Source organism: Patella vulgata, chromosome 7 (genome assembly GCF_932274485.2).
Source record: "Patella vulgata chromosome 7, xgPatVulg1.2, whole genome shotgun sequence".
In the NCBI taxonomy this organism is placed as follows: Eukaryota; Metazoa; Mollusca; class Gastropoda; family Patellidae; genus Patella; species Patella vulgata.
The window spans coordinates 62,254,078-62,274,955 of record NC_065885.2 but is presented as its reverse complement, the minus strand read 5'-3'; the positions used below and the strand labels follow the sequence as shown (position 1 = coordinate 62,274,955).

At 38.4% G+C, this 20,878-nt stretch overlaps 1 protein-coding gene across 3 annotated transcripts; it reads left to right on the top strand.

Annotated features, from left to right (window-relative positions):
- The first annotated feature begins 930 nt into the window (after positions 1 to 930).
- LOC126827512 (patched domain-containing protein 3) lies at positions 931 to 20,355 on the top strand. Of its 3 annotated transcripts, XM_050556934.2 has the most exons (6): positions 931 to 1,107; positions 4,795 to 4,994; positions 7,498 to 7,620; positions 10,987 to 12,149; positions 13,334 to 13,534; positions 14,199 to 20,355. In XM_050556934.2, exons 4-6 carry the CDS (start codon positions 11,027 to 11,029, stop codon positions 15,599 to 15,601), a joined length of 2,727 nt encoding a protein of 908 aa, XP_050412891.1. In that variant the 5' UTR covers positions 931 to 1,107; positions 4,795 to 4,994; positions 7,498 to 7,620; positions 10,987 to 11,026; the 3' UTR covers positions 15,602 to 20,355. The 3 variants fall into 3 exon arrangements, with proteins under 3 accessions (XP_050412891.1, XP_050412890.1, XP_050412892.1); XM_050556933.2 differs by lacking the exon at positions 931 to 1,107 and having other exon boundaries at positions 4,647 to 4,994; XM_050556935.2 differs by lacking the exons at positions 931 to 1,107; positions 4,795 to 4,994 and adding an exon at positions 6,801 to 7,029.
- The last annotated feature ends 523 nt before the right edge of the window (positions 20,356 to 20,878 follow it).

The following is a 20,878-nucleotide window of genomic DNA, read 5'->3' as shown; positions in this document are numbered from 1 at the left end:
ACAGTTGAACCAAAAACTAGTCTTTGCTACAAGTTACAAGATCTGATGCCAACAAGTAAAAAGTAGAAATCCACAAATTAGCACAATCAGTGGAGCAGGAGAGAGAGAGAGAGAGAGAGGGGGAGAGAGAGAGAGAGAGGGGGGAGCGAAAGATATAAATGGGGTTTAACGTCTACTCGACACAAACTAGGCCATTTCGAGAGTATCACACGATTCAATTTTAATTCAATAATTGGCTTGCGCTTCGGGGTCTTTAACAGTGGGAGCATAGGCAACCATACTCCTTGACACGCTTCTTGACTGAATGACAAGGAGTAGGGTCGCCTGTCCAACCTCATGGACAGGACAAGGTTTATAGAACGGTGTCCAATAAATGATATACCCCAAAATGATATACATGTATGAGATATGGGGTTTAACGTCCACTCGACATATGGTTCAATATTATTCCAGTACTTCACTTGCGTGTAGGGGTCTATAGCAGTGGGAGGAAAGAGGATCTGTCACTGTGTCAAGTGGCGTGGTTTCGATTCTCCGCTTGTACGTGACAAGGAGTAAGGTCGTCTGTCCAACCTCGTGGGTTTTCTCCGGGTCCTACAGTTTCCTCCCACTGCTAAAGACCCCTACGCGCAAGCGAATTATTTCATAAAATTGAACCATATGTTAGTCCCGAAATGACCTAATTTGTGTCGAGTGGACGTTAAACTCCCTCTCTCTCTCTTCTCTCTCACTAATATTATGTGTATCACGAATTACTCGTAAAGCCGATCTGTGAATCGTGTGTAGTATATTGATCGTGTTAGATATGTATTAGTTACATATACACATACACTTCATATCAAACATTGTTCTACATCCGTTACAGTACTCGTAATATAGTAGGCCGATACATATAAATATATGTAAAACAAATTATGCATTCGTGAAAACTGTGATTCACCACAATGTCCCGAAGTTTATATACATATATAGAGAGGAATCGCAATCTTGTGTTTTAACAAAATGATGACATTTTGACAGTGAAAAATCTGATGTGCATGATGGCTTCTTATTTGTTGTGTGCTGTGCAACTGAGACTTGATCCAAGGACAAATCCTGGCTATTGTGGTATGTACAGTGTTTAATATTACCGGGATATTAGAAATGAAATGGGGTTTAACGTCCTCGTCCTACTGTTCTGCTCCTATGCTGGTCTAATAATGAAGACGGGCATACGCCATACAGTGTGCTATGAGGGAAATTTTGCCCGGGCAGCGGCATTATTAGCAGTACTGACTCGTGCATCGGTAATAGCATAGATGTGCCAAGAGAGAGAGAGAGAGATGGGGTTTAACGTACACTCGACAAAAACTAGGTCATTTCGGGCCTAACATATGGTTATTCAATTTTATTTCAATACTTCGCTTGCGCGTAGGGGTCTTTAGCAGTGGGAGGAAACCGGAGGAGCCGGAGAAAACCCACGAGGTTGGACAGACGGCCTTACTCCTTGTGATACAGCACGCACGTGCTAACCATTCGGCCATCCAACCCCCCGAGCAAACTGGAGTACCCGGAGAAAATCCATGAGGTTGAATAGGCGACCCTACTACTTGTCATATACAACCGGGGAATCGAAACCACGTAAGTTGACTCAATGACAGATCTTATGATACACCGCGCACGTGCTAACCATTAGGCCATCCGACCCCCTAGATGTGCCAGTAATGATTCTGCTCTTGAACTATGCCATTAAGTATTTCCAACCTCGTGGGTTTTCTCCGGGTCCTCCCACTACTAAAGAACCCTACGCGCAAGCGAATTATTGAAATAAAAAAATAAAAAACATATGTTAGTCCCGAAATGACCTGGTTTGTGTCGAGTGGATGTTAAACCCCATCTCTCTCCCCCCCCCCCCTCTCTCTCATTAAGTATTTTCATAATTATCTTCTCTTTATTGACTTTTACCACAATTAAATATGCACATATATATTATATACTCGTGTATTCCATGCATGTAGTAATCCTGAGAAGGTTAATGACACACTGATCCGCAATGAACATTCGCTAAGCCGCGACAATCGCTGATAAGGATGACATTGATGCGACTTAATGAGCCACAAATATTAACTTTTTTCCTCCAACAAATTAAATTCTAAAACATTTTTTTTTATGTATTAGAAAAATAAATAAAGACGTTTGAAGTATACTATTCAAAAAAAGTAGGGGGTGTTTGATTTTTAAGTGTTATTAAAGTCACCTAATGAAACTGACGAAGAAACAAATGACAAAATGAAATGAAGTTCACATTCATCGATTTATTCCAAATGATCGTTAGACTAAGTAAGGCACAGACTGACCTTTATAAGGGTAAAAAGATACCCGGGGTCAAACAGCAAAGTTACCACAGCATCACAACCAAGTCAGTAACGGGTAAATCCTCCCCTGTTTGCCAAACAAGCATTGATCCGACGTGGCATACTCCTAATGAGACGTCTAAGGTCATTTTGGTCCAGATTGTCCCATTCCTGTTGCAACGCAGCAGCAAGTTCTTGGACATTGGAAGGACGTTGTTGACGTTGACGTAACCTCTGTCCAAGCATGTCCCAGGCATGCTCGATGGGGGAGAGGTCGGGACTCAGTGCTGGCCAAGGTAATGTGGTGATGTTCTGTTGTTGGAGGTAACCTGTAACGATCCTGGCCCTGTGACATCTTGCGTTGTCATCCTGGAAGATGAAACGGCGGCCATGACGTCGTGCGAACGGCACAACATGGACTGCCAAGATGTTGTCCCGGTAGTACTGGTCTGTAACACGCCCTGCAACAACATGTAAAGCCGTTCTTCCAGCAACAGTGATGCCTCCCCAGACTATAACAGAACCACCCCCAAATCGATCATGTCTGATGACGTTAACGTCTTGGAAGCGCTCGTTTCGACGACGCCACACCCTCCTACGTCTGTCCAAAAAATCAACAGTGAACCTTGACTCATCTGAAAACATCTCATTGCTCCAGCGTCGATTATCCCAGTGTTGACGATCCCTACACCAACGACGTCTTGCCTGAATGTGATGATCTCTCAAACAAGGGATCACGCGAGGACGTCGGGCGCGAAGGTGACCCCTATGCAGTCGATTCCGAATCGTCTGGCCACTCACTCTCACACCAGTGTCTGTTTGAAGACGAGCGCTGATCTGATTTGCTGTGATGACACGATTTCTCAAGGCTAAGGTACGGATATGATCCTGGGCTTGAGTTGTCGCCCTTGGTCGACCTGAGCGTGGTCTGTCCTGTACAGATTGTGTATCACGGTATCTGGACCATAGCCTGCTTATGACAGACTGAGAAACATTCATCGTCCGCGCCACAACCGCCTGTGTTGTGCCGATCTGTAGCATGCCAAGGGCACGTAACCTTTCATTTTGGGTAAGCCGACGCATATCAAAATTTGTTTTCTGGTCACTAAAACAATTAAACTGATGTTTCCACCCTGGAATTCAATGCCACAATGACTGTAACATTCAAAGTCAGAGTCGTGCAAATCTTGGGTTGGACCCCCATGATGATCCCAAGCATCACCTGCATTCCATGCGGTAGCTATTGGTGCGTTTGGGCGTCACATGTAACTGGAAATGTTTCTTCTGTTAGGTTCTATAGTGACTTTTTTCGTAGTCATTTGCATATTTTAGTATTATGCCCCCAAAATCAAATATCCCCTACTTTTTTTGAATAGTATATTTGTAGGTAAAAATCATTTCCTATTTTAGTGTAAATGGGTATTAAAGTGAGTAAAAGGCACTATTCTACTCGAATCAGTAGCGTCTTATGTAAACAATGCACGCGCTAGTGAGCCAATGATTGACGCCGCGTGATATGACGCCATGTGTTGAAAGCAGTCATCTTTGACAGAGATATTACTCTAGACTCGTAATTCTCTGTAAAACAGATTGAATGCATGAGGTGGGGGGGGGGGATATCGAAAGTGAAAATCCGGTTCTCAGTACGAAATCCCGTTATCGTGTCATGCATCAACGGAAATTATTTTCCTATCGCTTTTTGAATCTCTTTAACTTATGTCCTGATACATTGATCATGATAACAGACATAACCTAATTACTATCAATACAATAGGCTATAAAATAGGCCTACTTTCAATTTATCTCATTTGTCGAAGGCTTAGATTAGCATAGACATACCTGCAATAATATTATTACTTATAATAATAACAAAAATGGTTTATTCACAACTACATTCGTATGGAATTTACATTTTCACATTGTGGTGCATTATAATATATATCTAATTTCAAATATATTACATAGTCAAGTTTCGAATCCCCGGTTGTACGTGACAAGGAGTATGGTCGCCTGTCCAACCTCGTGGGTTTTCTCCGGGTCCTCCGTTTCCTCTCACTGCTAAAGACCCCTACGCGCAAGCGAATTATTGAAATAAAATTAAACCATATGTTAGTCCCGAAATGACCTAGTTTGTATCGAGTGGACGTTAAGCCCATTTTTTTCTCTCTCTCTACATAGTCAAAGTCACACTGATCAGCGGTGAATTTTCGCGAGACTCGTAATTCTCTGTGAATCAAGTATGTCTAGAATTCCGGATTTGTCATACCAATCACGTGATTTCATTGTAGTCACGGTCGTCCAGTGACTTTCTTACTCCATCTCCATCCTGCATTGGCGTAATGAAGCATTCGGGCCTCTTTTCATTTCCGTCTGGTGCCAATGTCAGGTTGATCCAGCACCAGCAGATATTTTAGATGAGATGGCTTGATATATCGACAACCGTTTTCTTTTTTCATTTCAGTAATTCACAATATTGTTAACAAGAAGTTCCTCTAACACACTGATTAGGGAGATTGAAGGCTTCAGTGAAGTATAGAGTTAGGATAGCCTACTACTAAAGTGATCTTTGTCTTTAGTTTAGTGTAGTGACAGTGTACATTTGGATATTGTTTGTTACTTTAGCGAATAGGAGTCTATTGTCGTACACATAATGTATAATTGGTGAGTAGAACTTAATTTTTGTATGAAATAGAATGACGTGAATTCCAACAAAATTAGTCTTTCATCAGACTGTCTTTCATTTCTACGACCAACTCAATCCTGATCTATCGATGGGGTATAATTTGGTGCCTACTCTAAGTCTACGGGTATAATTAATTAAAAGCGGTGATTGGTCATGTTGTGGGAAACAGGCAATTAAGCCTCGGCATGTGGGGAAACAGGGGCAATTGCCTCGGCATCTTGTGACAAATATATAATACTGCAGTAGAAAACAAAATAAGAAAGACCCATTTCCCAAATCGTGATATGGACCCGTACAAACCATCTCTTTTTTAAACATCGAAGCGATAAATGTATGGCTGGCTTTCCAGATATTTTAAATTGACGTCTAGTTACGTCATGAAGGCAGGGCTAAAGAAACATGTCATGTAACAACAGCGGGTCCGTATCTACAGGGGGGCGCGGGGGGGCATGGCCCCCCCGCGTGATATGCTCGCCCCCCCCCCGCTCAGAAATTGCTAACAATCATTAAAGTATACACAGTTCCTTATATTAACCTAAAAAAAACTACGCTTCCCTAAGCAGGAGGAGGTATAATTCAGGCGTGATATGCTCGCCCCCCCCCCCCCCCGCTCAGAAATTGCTAACAATCATTAAAGTATACACAGTTCCTTATATTAACCTAAAAAAAACTACGCTTCCCTAAGCAGGAGGAGGTATAATTCAGGCGACTGTGCGCATAATCCCATGGTATCTCATTACTTTATAAACCATTTTTTTGGTACTAATCTAAAATAGTTTTAAATAAATTTAAAAAATCACGATTTTTTTTTGTTTGAATACTTATTTTAAAATGCTTATTAGACGCCTAGGTAACTACATAGCATGATGATTACAACAGTCTGTTAGAATGACCTTTCCGAAAATTTCCTCAAAATGTTCGCCCCCCTACCGAAAGGTAATGCCCCCCCCCCCGCTTAATGGTGTCTAGATACGGGCCCGAACAACAGCCATTCAAAACACGCGAAAAGTAGGAAAACCATTACGTCGCAAGAATAGCCTTATCAATTCTGTAAGAAACACTGTTGATTAACTTGACTGACAATATTGGGCGGGGCATGTTTAATTAGTCCCAAAAGTGTAAAATTAACTTATTTTTAAGACATTACATGCATTAATAAAGAAATTCAGTTTGCCAGGTGAAATTGATCTAACCCCTAACCGAGCTTTTACGTGTGACGTATTTCCGGTGTCTATTTTTAGCTCTGGAAGACTGGCCTTATTATTCTTCACATGTCTAAACCAAACGTGAACGGGGAAACGACGTTATTATTAGTCCTTCTTTACGCTTTAACGTATCTCAATGTTTTTAGCTTCGTTCTCGTAGCTAACAGCATGCACGCACGAAGGTAAACAATCTTATTTGCATACGGTACTTTTATATTATTTTTGGCTGGAATTATTTTTAGATCGATAATCTGAACGACAAATTAACATGTGTAGTAGTACAGTGTAGATACAGTAAAGCTCTATAGCTCTAGCAGACGACATTTCAACCTCGCGCGTACTGACAGTGACACTGTTCTGTTCAGGAAACCCTGTTCAGTCGGCTGTTGAATGCAAATAGGGTAAACCATATAATATATATTAATATATCCTTTTTGTAAATTGTCCTGTAATTTAAAATAGATAACATCTGTTTAGTTGTAAAAAAAAATGCGTGGACACAGAGCACCAGCGCCTTATCTATTCTTACGACGAGTCGAAAGAATTATTAATGGGCTATTTTTACGAAGTTCCGGTAGCGCATGCGCAGGTTTCACAATGTAAATAATGCTTTATGTTTACGACGAAATCGTCGTAAGAATAATAGGAGACAGGCTATTTTTACGACGACTACACTGTCCAACTTGCATGCATATCAGGAGGGGTCATCTCAACATACTAGAAGGGGTCATCTCAAAGATTCTGAAAATGAACAGAATTAGGGTCATTTCATCACGTGAAACAAAGTGGCAATAAATAATGAATTTATGTGAGTTTAATTTAGTTTAAAACTAAAAATTTGATATTTACATAGGTACATATGAATATAACTTATTAATATTATTATGTTTTGGGCAATGACAGTTGAATAATATCTCATTGTTTGTAAATTTCCCCTCATACCAGTTAGGCCTACCACACGTACTTTATGTCGTAAGTCCGTCTTCATGACATTAGCCCAGTCAGTGAAGAAAAGTAGGATGTTAAACCCCATTTAATTTCATTTTCATTTCACAATCTCAATTATTTATCAAAGTTTGATTCACGCTCAATTGCCGATCAAGTATATAGGTGAGTATACGAATATCTACGTCATTAAATATTCATAGCCATGATCACCTGTCATTTCATTACGCCTTCTCCCAGTAGAAATGAATTAATTTCACTTGTTTGTGTGAATATAATGCTTAGAACCAATCGGAAATAGTTTAAAAATGTGCGCATCTATTTTATACAGGTTTCAGATTGTTGTTGCAATGTAGTTGGGAGAACCATGTACCGGTAGCAAAATTTCACACCAGAAATGCAGGCTGCGTACCTCACACATATTTGCAGAAAAAACAGATTATTTTCAAGTTTGGTATGAACTTTATTATTATTCTGAGTGATCTTGATAGAAGCTACAGTTTTTATTCTCCCGTATGGAAATGTGGTTGTATATTAATTGTTGTTGCGTCCGTCCGTCGTCCACAATTTCTTGTGAACACTCTTCAGGCTACTTTTATCATCTGATTGTTTTGTCGAAATTGATACCGTATATTAATTGTTGTTGCGTCCGTCCGTCGTCTACAATTTCTTGTGAACACTCTTCAGGCTACATTTATCATCTGATTGTTTTGAAATTGATACCGTATATTAATTGTTGTTGCGTCCGTCCGTCGTCTACAATTTCTTGTGAACACTCTTCAGGCTACATTTATCATCTGATTGTTTTGAAATTGATACCGTATATATATGTTGGTTACTTCAGAGATGAAGAAGCCTATTAATAGTATTAATGTCAACAATTTCTTTTGAACACTCTACAGAAATGACCCTTGTTTCACTTTGTTGAACCTTGTGAACGCTCTAACGACAAAAGTTAAAATCCGATCTGTATGGATTTTATATATGCATCTTTTAAATTAATGAAACGAAGCAGCCCATTGAATTTCAGCAATTCTGTCATTTACTTCTAAATTTATGGGGGATCACGGTGGCTAAGTGGGTAAGATGCTGGCTCGCTAGCCTGGCGGTCGAGTGTTCGATCCCTGCATTGGCCGAGAAAGTTCATCCAGATTTTCCGACGTGGTTTCCCCTTGTCAGTGATGCAGGACGGAGGGCCTGACAATGACAGCTGTCTAGTCATTTGGAGGGAACGAAAACCAGAGGTCCCATGTACACATTGGCGTGCACCTAAAAGATCCCTTGACAGTTGGAATTCGATATAAGAGTAGGCCGTAGTGCCACTGTCCAGGCAAAATTTCCCTCATAGCACACTGTATGGTGTATGCCCATCTTCATTAGCCCAGTTCGGAGCAGAACAGTAGGATGGATGTTAAACTCCATTTCATTTCATTTCATTTCTAAATTTATGACACTTGTTTTACTTTGTTGAACTTGTGAACGTTCGAATGACAAAAGTTGTAATCCAATCTGTATGAAATTTAAATGCATAATATTTGAAATAGTAAAACCAAAAAGCCTGTCGAATTTCAACAATTTCTATGAATTATGGCCAAATACCCCCAATTTTCTACAAAAGAATAAATATACGACAACCCATTTGTCGAACGCTTGGAAGATTTACCTGCTGTGGGGTATATTTCATTGCATGGCAACCTATCTTTAACAGATGTTTTCAAATAGGAAGCATTAGGATCATGAGATATTCAGCATTCCAGAGTTATCCCTCTTTGCTGGTGTGAGGCATTGTGGTCATGAGAGGACAAACCATATCGATATGCAGTGTTCTGTTCTGCAAACTACCGTACCAGTGTCATGCCTCCTTTGCTGGAAACTTTTTCAAATTTGTCTACAATTGGATTGTGAACGCAATAGGGGCTGTAGTGGTTGTTCTTCAGGTCACAATTTTTATCTGATTTTGACGAAAATAATTGAAATATAGGTTTATATCCCAAAGATCTTCTTTCCTGTCGATACTGGCATGTATTGGACCGTAACTTCATGGATTATGAAAAATGGTGTACGAAAAATGGTGTTATCTGCTTTTAATGAAACTTGAAATATATTCGTGCATATCGGACCGTAGCTTCCTGGATTATGGCCCCTGATGATACGAAAAATCACTTTTTTAGCTTGTGGTTCCTCTAGAGGTCCAAATTATTTTGATGAAATAGGTGATTGTACGAAAAATTGCCTATTTTTAGCTTGTTCTCTGTCCATCACTTTTTGCTACAGGATTATGCCTCATACCGAAAACATTCTGAACGCGATAGGGGCTATAGTATTTATACACCCACAATTTCATGTGGACTGTGGACCTATATTGTCGTTGCCCCAGTTTGTTCACTTGTCTGTACGTTCACATTTTATTCAAATGTTGACTCTCTACAAGTCATAATTTTTATCCGATTTTAATGAAACTTGAAATACAGGCTTGTATCCCAAAGTTCTTAGTTTATTTCGATATTGGCATGTATCAGACTGTAACTTCGTGGATTATGACCCCAGATTGTACAAATAATCACGTTTTTAGCATATGGACGAACACTTTTATCTGATTTTGATGAAACTTAAAATATATTTTATTGACCCAAAGATCTTGGTTCCTTTCGATATTCGCGCATATTGTATCGTAACTTCCTGGATTATGACCCCTAATTGTACAATAACTTGTATTTTTAGCTTGTGGTCACAATTTTTATCTGATTTTAAAAAACGTTCAGAGATATCATCACCGTTACAAATTGGACACTCCTTATACGCAAAAATAGTTTAAAAGTATGTAATACCAAGGTTGTGAACACCCCAGGTCACAATTTTTATCCGATTTTGATGAAGCTTAAAATGTATGGTTATAACACACAGATCTTGGTTCCTTTCGATATTCCCACATATCTGACAGTAATTTCCTGGATTATAACCCCTGATTGAATAAATTCTTGTTAACTTGAACATCCCAAAGATCTTGGTGCCTTTTGATATTGACACAAGTCAATCTTGTAAATATTCCTATTACCTGCAAAAGAATAAATAAGCAACAAATGTCGACTGCTCAGACAACTTAGTTGCTGTGGATGTATGTTTTATTGCCTGGCAACCTATCTTAAACATCCCCTTTCAGATCTACATGCTTTCTCACTGTAAACTGATAAATTTTATGTTTTGCCAAAAATCATTTCTTCAAGATGCATAATTTCTATCATATTCCCGAGCTTTTACAGTCACAGAATGCTGAAAATCAACAGGGTTCTTCCTCTCCTAATTTGAAAAGCAATAGGGCTAATCTTCTCTCTTGCAGTCCTAAAGCTTCACACTCAAAACAGTTAAAAACTGTAGCCTATACCGCATTAACAATGTTTTTGTAACGAGGAGGCAAAGTGGGGGGAGGACGGGTGAACAAAAGGTTGCGGAGCACTGAAAATCGATAGAGTACATTTGCTAAGACCCCAATGCTTCACATCAAATCTGAAGAAAATTTGTCAAAAACAAAGTTTTTGACAAATGGGATGTAAATCAAATAGGTTCATCCTCCAATGACCCAAAAGCTTCACACCAAATTAATATAGGCAAAGGGGAAGTAAGTGACAAGGAGTTGGGTCGCCTGTCCACCCTCATGGGTTTTCTCCGCGTCCTCCGGTTTCCTCTCACGCACAAAGACCCCTACGCACAAGCGAATTAATGAAATAAAATTGAACCATATGTTAGTCCCGATAGACGTTACCGGTCTCTCTCTCTCTCTCTCTCTCTCTCTTAACTGCTGATTATCCAATTTTTATTTTAGATTAAACCTGGATGAAAATCAAAGTAAATCCAGCTCGAATATGACTACTGAGACAAAAACCATGCCTTCAAGTGAACAACCCGAAAGTGCGGAGTCAAATGTCAACAGTAAACTGCTAGATAAGGATTCTGGTACTTCAGCAACAAATAAAGGAACAAATGAGAATGCACCTGTGGATTCTGATACAATAAAAGACAATTACATGGGCAGAGTTGGGAAGATTTTTGGAAAGTACGGGAGATTTGTAGCTACTTACCCTCTTTTCTTCATCATCACACCCTTGATAGTATGTGGCTTGCTAGGTTTAGGACTTCTAAATATGTCCTCGGAATCCGACATCGAAACATTGTACGTTCCAGTCAACAGTCGTACTGCTTCCGAGAGAAAAAAAGTGAACTCGTTATTTCCGGACAAATCGGATTCCAATTTTTTTGAACAAAGTTTAGGTGTGATGAACTTATATGGTGACCTTATGATAAAGAGTCGCGATAACAGAGACGTTTTATCGATAGAAGTCGTGGATGAAATCAAAAACATTACATCACAACTCAAACTGTTTTCTTTTGAAGATGGTGGCGTTAATTTTACCTATATCGATGTCTGTGCCGTTCAAAACGGGGCATGTTTTATTAATGGGGAGTTTATATTAGGAGATGATTTTATACAACGCTACCAAGGTGGAAGCATCACATACCCAAAATGGACAAGCCCACAAGGTATCCCCACGGATCTATCAGGATTAATTAAAGGCAATGCTAATGCTTCCATGGTGTTAGAATCAGTTTCTACTCTGTATTTGAAGTTCAACCTTCGACAAGATAACATTTCGCGAAGTAAAAAATGGGAGATAGAATTTCTTGACGTCCTGTCCAAAATGTCAACAAATCTGACAGATGTAGCTTATTCTGTGTCATCGTCGCTGGATAGGGAACTGAACAAAAATACGGGACAAGATATCGTTTGGTTTTCGCTCTCATTTTCGATATTGATTACATATGCTTCATTCGTAGCTGCAGGTGGAAACTGTGTTTCTAACCGTAGTCATTTAGCACGAGCTGGAGTCATAGGAGTGGCGTTAGCTATCTTAGCATCTTTTGGGATCCTTAGTGCTGGTGGTCTTAAATTCGTTAATATTGTTGGAGTCATGCCATTCTTAGCATTGGGTAAGTGATTACATTTACTTAATAAAAAACATGCATTTCAGACCCGTCAACCCCTCAAAGCGGCAGTCGATTTCTAAAATCGAGTAAACATACATTATGCAAGAGCTAAATCTGCTTATTGCAGATCTTTCTTTCAGCCTAAAATGTTATCTAAATTATTAATTAGACATTTATTAACATATCCAGACCATAATCAACTCTCGATGCCATCGCTAGCCTGCGATGTTTACTGGGTTTCAATAGATTTTGTAATGGATAATTTAACGTAAAAATGGATAATCAAGACTTTGTTTATTATCATACCAACGTTATGGCGATTGAATTGCTAATATCTCAGTTTAGAGTGAGAAATTTGACTGAAATGTTTAGCATATTCTATTTTCATTATCTTTTTTTTAACTATTATAGTGAAAAATGTCAGCTCTATAATTTAACGTAAAAATGGATAATCAAGACTTTGTTTATTATCATACCAACGTTATGGCGATTGAATTACTAATATCTCAGTTTAGAGTGAGAAATTTGACTGAAATGTTTAGCATATTCTATTTTCATTATCTTTTTTTTAACTATTATAGTGAAAAATGTCAGCTCTTACCTATTGCCACTTTAAACTGACCCTATTATCTTCCAATAAATCGGATATCTTAGATATACATCAAGGCATATCCGTATTAAATCATATAATATCTGATCTCTTTAGTCAGTACATAAATGAGTTGGAGCCACGGTGGCTAAGTGAGTAAGATACTGGCTCGCTAGTCTGGAGGTCGCGGGTTCGATCCCAGTGTTGGTCGAGAAAGTTTATCGTGATTTTTCCGGCATGGTTTCGTCTTGTCAGTGGTGCAGGACGGAGGACTTGACAAGGACAAGCAGTCTAGTCGTTCGGATGGGACCAAAATAGAACTCTATATTTAGGCAAATATTATGACTCATATTCATAATATAGTTAGTCAAAACCAAGCCTGGAAATAAAGCTACTGTCACAGACAATGTCAGGCACAGATTCAGGCTTTGTCAGCTACAATTCCTCATTTTGTCTGGCACTGATTTCAAGATTTGACTTTTTTATTGATATTATTAATACATATCCGGCACTAAGTTGAAAATATCAGGTACTATTTCCAGGCGTGGGTAAATCGTAACCAAGATCTTATTATAATTACTGAAGTTTTCATATGTAGGTGTAGGAGTGGACTCCATGTTTGTGATCATGTCAGAATGGACAGAACATCACAAGAAAGCAACTACTGAGGATCAGATGGAGGCAACATTAAGAGGGTGTGGTGGTTCTATAACTATAGCTTCACTAACTGATATTACAGCTTTCTTCATAGGAGCCGCATCTCAATTCATCAGCATCAGAAACTTCTGTTTATACACTGGTGAGTGTATGTTTAGTAGACTAAATAATATGGAGATTATTGTTAAGCTGTTATTTAATTCATAATGTCTTGTCATTGAGTCAAGTGGCGTGGTTTCGACTCCCCGCTTGTACGTGACAAGGAGTAGGGTCGCCTATTCAACCTCATGGGTTTTACTCCCGGTACGTCAGTTTGCTCGGGGGGTTGGATGGCCGAATCTTCAGCGCATGCACGCTGTATCATAAGACCAGTCATTGAGTCAACTGGCGTGGTTTCGATTCCCCGGTTGCATGTGACAAGGAGTAGGGTTGCCTGTCCTACCTCGTGGGTTTTCTCTGGGTCCTCCGGTTTCCTCCCACTTCAAAAGACCCCTACACGCAAGCGAATTATTGAATTAAAGTTGAACCTTATGCCAGTCTCTCTCTCAGTATTGTGAGGCAGTATTTGGTATTATTGGGTAAATCACCCTGACCATTAAAGATGGGGGGTGGGGGTGTTGATGGCCGAATGGTTTGCACGTGCCCCCGCTGTATCATAAGGTCCCCGCTTGTACGTGACAAGGGGTAGGTTCACTAATAATGTGGCAGTATTTGGTATTATTTGGTAAATCACCCGCCCGTTTAAAGATTTTCATCTCCGCAAAAACTGCAGTCTGCTTACTAGTTGTTCTCTCTATTATTTTCAGGTTTCGCTCTTGCCATCTGCTTTTTATGCCACCTGACCTTTTTCATTGGTTGTTTGGCTCTGCACGGTAGGAGAGTACGAAGTAACCGTCACTGCATTACTTGCCTAGAGACTGAGGACGAAGAAACCATGAAATTGACAAGTAATTCCCTCACTGTTTTCCTTTGTTCGGGAAAAAAGCCAGAAAAGCGAGAAGATGATGAAAGTTTGTGCGAAAAGATACCACGAATCTTACTAACTAAAACAGTTCTGAAGAATGGAACCAAGGCAGTGGTTATTCTTCTATTTTTGGTATATCATGGTTTTTCCGTATGGGGAGTCATTAACCTAAAACAAGGATTAATTTTAAGAAATTTAATAAGTGATACTTCGTATTTTAACAAGTATGAAACTTGGAGAAGCTCAGAATTTGAAACAAGATTCAGCATCTCTTTTATCTTTGAAAACATTGATTATCTAAATGAAGCCCAAGTTAATTCTATGAAAAATTTAATGAAGTCTGTTCAAGACGAATCCATCGTGGAAAATAATTCGTTACTTTGTTGGTACCATCAATACGAGGTCAGTAACAACTTCAACAAAGTTTCTCAGAATCAGTTCATTAGTAATTTACGGACTTTCTTATCTCATCGTCCACATATTTCTAACGACGTTGAATTTACTTCTGATGGTAGCGCAATTAAAGCGTCACGGTGTTACATTTTTACTGCCAATCTACCAGATTCAACGGATCATGGTAATCTCATGTTGCGGATGAGGGAACTTGCTGATGGATCTGATCTTGATGTATTTGCTTATACTCCACCATTTATATTTTTTGAACAGTATGTAGTTATATTGCCCAATACCTTACAGACAGTTGGTATTGCGGTGATCTGTATGTTGGTAATCACGATAATATTTATGCCTCATCCCATAATGGTCGCATTGGTAACCCTAAATTTGATCAGTATCCTGGTGGGAATTTTCGGGTTTCTGTATTTCTGGGATTTAACTTTAAGCTCTATTACTATGATACATCTTATAATGAGTGTAGGGTTTTCCGTGGATTTTAGTGTCCACGTATGTCATGGGTTCATGTCTTCCGATAAAGTCGACAAAGATGGCAAGGCACAAGATGCATTAACGATTTCTGCCGCTCCCGTTATTAATGGTGGATTGTCATCTCTACTTGGCATTTGCACGCTGGTAGGGTCCCAGTCTTATGTTTTTAGGTCATTCTTTAAAATAATGGTTCTTGTTATAAGCTTTGGTTTGGCTCACTCAATGCTACTGTTACCAGTGATCCTTTCATTGATCGGTCCAACTAATGACCGTAATATTAAAGGGAAACCACAAGACAAAAAGGGAGTGCAATTAATAGAGATTAAAGCGACTAATACTACTTCAGGCACAAACGTGTAAGTAGCAAATATATCACCATCCTCGGTATCCCCAGGGTATAGTGGAGTAGAACGGAATGAGGATACACTGGGGATACCGAGGAGGATATATCGCCCAGTATAACCTAAGTTACACATACTGCACCAAGGAATAGCGATGCACTGAAGCACAATACAGGGGCCATATAACCCAGTATCTCTCAAGACATAAAGCCACCAGAGGAAGAAAATATATTTTCCTTCGTTTGAGCGAATTGAGTAAAAAAGAAGGAAACTATATTCTGATCTGGGATGTATGAGTGTACGTGTTGTGTTGTTGGAACAGGTTTTGTCATTCAGGTCGAAATCGCCACCAAGTTCAGTTCACATTTGTTTTAATAGTGATTTACTGATCTTGCCTTGTATAGAAATAAATGTAGGTTTATATTAAACATACATTATGGGAGATTAGATAAAGAGCTGGCAGTTCTCACTATAATAGCTAAAAACTAGATAATGTGAAAGGAATATGCTGAAAATTTAGTCAAATTGCTCCTCTATGAACCGAAAATTTAGCGATTGAAATTTTGGCCTAACCTTGATCATCAGTACGATAGAAAAACATAGTCTCAATTATCCATTTTTGGATTAAATATTCAAATCCAATAAATATCGCAGGCTAGCGATGACATCGAGAGTTGATTATTGCCTGGATAGGTTAATTAATGTCTAATTAATAATTTAATAATATTTCAGACCTAAAGAAAGACCTGCAATATCCAGATTTAGCCCTTGCATAATGTATGTTTAAGCGATGCATTATTTGTGTAAGCTTATAGGACGGTGATATTTATATGTATATTATATTAAATTATTGTGCTATTATTGGGTGCATGTATTTAGTGCCAAACGAGATAAGATTGGAGGAGACATCTAGTCAATACAAAGTTCAGTCTGGTTAAAACACAGATCCTATTTCGTTTCATTTTTTTATAGTTCAAAATTTCGTTTTACTTGTCTTTACTACACTAGGATCTGGAAGAGTTGTTATATTATCAGCGTTTTAGTTGAAGTGAAGAATTAACCAATGAAATAGTCTGTTACGGTGACTTCTTGGCGTGCCATGCACGGATCTGTGGGTAAACCACTAGAAACGCCAACGCTGATTGATTAAAGATACATCATGGGAGATAAGATAAAGAGATGGCAGTTCTCGCTATAATAGTTAAAAACTAGATAGTGTAAAGGTAATTTGCTGAAAATTTCAGTCAAATTGATCCACTATGAGCCGAGAAAGAAGCGGATGAAATTTTTGCATAGTCTCGGTCATCATTACTAAAATCATTAATATAAACAGCATAGTCTCGATTATCCACTTTTTTTTTATTTAATTATCAATGGCCGTTAGCGGCATATAGGAATCTAATCCAGCCAACATCGATGGCTAGCCTTGACATCGAGAGTTTATTATGGTCTGGATAAGTTAATTAATGTCTAATTGATAATTTAGATAACATTTCAGGCCTAAAGAAAGACTTGTAATAAGCAGATTTTGTTCTTGCATAATGCATGTTTAATCAATGTCTGACGTCATAGGGTCAAAAGCCGCTCGTACGATCCGACACGACCTTATAGTACAACTTGTCAGATCTTCATGTAGTGTAGGCAATCGAAAGTATAAAAAAACGAAATGAAATATAGATCTTTATTTGAATCAGATTGTACAAAGTTAAACATATTGCATTTTATTGATCATTTTTTTTTCTTTTAATTTTTTTGGGGGGTTATGCCGTGAGTGGAGAAAAACATGGTCTTTTGTCGACTCACTACTAATTTCCCATAAAATGGGTTTGTGTTTCACGAAGACCATAAATGGGTCATAAAGTTTTGTTTTGGTCTTTTGTTGACTCACAATAATTTCCCATAAAATGGGTTTGTGTTTCACAAAGACCATAAATGGGTCATAAAGTTTTGTTTTGGTCTTTTGTTGACTCACTACTAATTTCCCATAAAATGGGTTTGTGTTTCACAAAGACCATAAATGGGTCATAAAGACTGCAAATGGATCACAAAGACCGTAAATGGATCTTTGGCATTGAACAAAGGCTCGTACTTTTGTTGATCTGAACTTTTTTTATTTATAAAACGTTTACAATTGCAGACAACCGGTGAAATTTAAAGCTTCAAGCATGTTTTAGAAAATGTGATTTAATATATTATTTTCAGGTTTTCGTTATTTTGTTTTATTATTACCACACGCTCATCATTTTTTTGTTACTCAATAAAAGGAGAATTCTAGATCGGAGACGGTCCTGCATATTTTAGCACATATGATGTCATATGTGGACTGTGGGTTAGGTTAGGGTAGGGTTCTAGTTATCAACCTTTTTTGCCAACGGCACTCCATGGAACACATGCAAAAATAGTGGCACACCTGGCTAAATATATATGAAAAATATTTGAATTTTGCAAAATAAAGACATGGCAAGTAATAGACCGCAAACAATCGTAGACACCGACTAGTCATAGACACATAATATGATGACTCAAACTAAAAGAAAAACACAACTAGGAACTTACTTTATTGCAGTGTTTCGAATTTCAACTGGGTTCTTTAGTGAGAAATGATCTGAGTGTGCCGTTTAAAATTTTGCGGCACACTTAGGAAGATCTTACTACCCTAACCCTAACCCAAATATGACGTCATATGTGCAGGACCGTCCACGATCTAGCTTTCTCCTGTTAAATACTTTATATTGTATGGCTTAATCAATCATTATTTTTATCATTGTGGGCGTATTATGTTATTGGTCAGCCCATCAACATTACATTGACTTGTAAACGCAATAGAGGCTAAAGTTTATCAAGAGTGTCATAAGGCCTGTCATTCAGTCAAGTGGCGTGGTTTCGAATCTCCGGTTGTACGTGATGAGGAGTAGGGTCGCCTGTCCAACCTCGTTGGTTTCCTCCAACTGCTAAAGACCCCTACGATAAGCGAATTATTGAAATAAAATTAAACCATATGTTAGTCCCGAGATGACCTAGTTTGTGTCAAATGGGCGTTAAACCCAATTTCTCACTCTTTTTATCAAAAGGGTAGAGTTTTAATGCTCTCTACCAGAGTTATAGCCTATCGATATTTAGGCCTCACTCCCTTTCAGTAAACATTTTGAACGCGATAGATGCTATAGTTTTTAACAGATTATTTTTAAATTTGGTGGAAAGCATTTTGGTCGTCATGAGATGATGAACCTTATCGATTCTCAGTCTTCTGCAAAAGTTTGCACCAGAGTTACCCCCCTTTGCCAAAAACCTTGCCATCGTCAGAGGCTAGTGTTTTTAAAAGATTTTTTAAAAAATTTGCTTTGAAACAATGGCCGCATAAGATATTCAGTGTTCTACGGCTTTCTATTTCGGAGTTATCTCTGATAATTACTGCCAGAGTTATTATCACCTGGAAAAACCTTGTGCATGCTCTAGCAGTTAAAAGGCCAATCCCGATAATATTTTGGAGAATAAAACTGCTTAATTTTGTATTAAAATCCGTTAAAATCCTCTACCTTAGGACCGAGTAACCAACAGTACCAACTCAACATATGTGATACTTTTTTAAACATCTTAACCTAGTCAGTCTTCATCTGTAAGGGTTACGTGTCCCGATAAGCAGTTTTGACGTTCACGTCCAAACGACTTAATATTTTGTGCTGAAATTTTGAGACATGGTAAATACACCATTCCTCTGTATGTTGGTGCTTAAATGTCATACTTGAGACTCTGTTCAAACCGGGATAGTCCCTTTAAAAGTTATTTTGCTATTTATTATAATTTAATACATCGTGTTTATGCGATATTTTCAACTCGTATCGATAACTGGAACCGGTACAATTTTTGCAAAGTAAAAGTTAGCATATTAAAGTCGCTAATTAAATCCATAACTCAGTAGGTATATTAATCACCCAAAGCCTTCCACATTGAAAAAACAAGTTATTTGTCGATTTAAATCAACATTGATGTTGTGATCTTACCAGGAAAAGATGGACTTCTGATATCCAATATTTAAGACTAAATAAACATTTTGCCAGAGGTACACGAATCGTGTACCATAATGCGTTTCGGCTACATTTTTAACAACGGACTTGGAAGAACGAGACTAGACATATTCCACAAGTCCTGTCAAACGGTGATGCCATATTCTTATCTGGAGAGCATGCGCAATACATACTATTGTTGTAGACTGGAATAACCAGGTGTTAGAGATTGCCATTCGATTGAGATGTCTGGCTTATTTCGCCTAACATAACTGATTTGAAATTAGAGTAAAAACGGAAACGATTGAATATAAATCAGTTTATATACATTCATATTACATTATTATATGCGTTGCGCCCCACTTGGGCAATTTCTAGGTCCCAAATATCAGCCAATCATATTTAAATTATTTCTGATAATTACTTACTGGGATTGTACACTTGCTCAGTTTTTAGAATCTCTTAAATATGCACAACCCTTGTGGGCTGCTCTGACGACTTAGCAGCTGTGGGCGTATGTTTTGTTGCCTGACAGCCTATCTTTGTATATTTTATGCTGATGTGGCCTATTAATTGTTATAAATGTCAATGTAATACCAGTGACACAGAAGTATTAAAACATGCTTATAATAATAATATGTAAATTCGTTTTAGTATATTTTGTATTGATGTTATTAAAATTACTTGCATAAATGTCTCTGTAATAACAATGAGCATCTACACTGGAGTGTGTTAGCTTTCCAAAGTATTAAATTATTATAAATTATGATTCAAGAATGTTCATAACTATACACCCGGTGCTTTAAGGGAGAAATGAAATGAAATGAAGTTTAACGTCCTACTATTCTGCTCCGAATTGGGCTAATGAAGACATGCATACGCCATACAGTATGCTATGAGGGAAATTTTGCCCGGACAGCGGCACTACGGCCTACTCTTATATCGAATTCTAACTATCAAGGGATCTTTTGTGTGCACGCCAATGTGTACACGAGACCTCAGTTTTTCGTCACCTCTGAATGATTAGACAGCTGTCCTTGTCAGGCCCTCCGTCCTGCATCACTGACAAGGGGGAACCACGGCAGAAAATCTGGATAAACTTTCTCGGCCAATGCAGGGATCGAACAACCGACCTCCAGGCTAGAGAGCCAGCGTCATATTATTTCAATTTTCACAGTGCAAGCTGCATATGCCAGCAGTTTTATTTTAGTTTTACAATTTGAAATTTATATTGCTCCACAGTACCAATGTCACAGTGTTAAAATACAGAATACACTTATCATTAATACAAA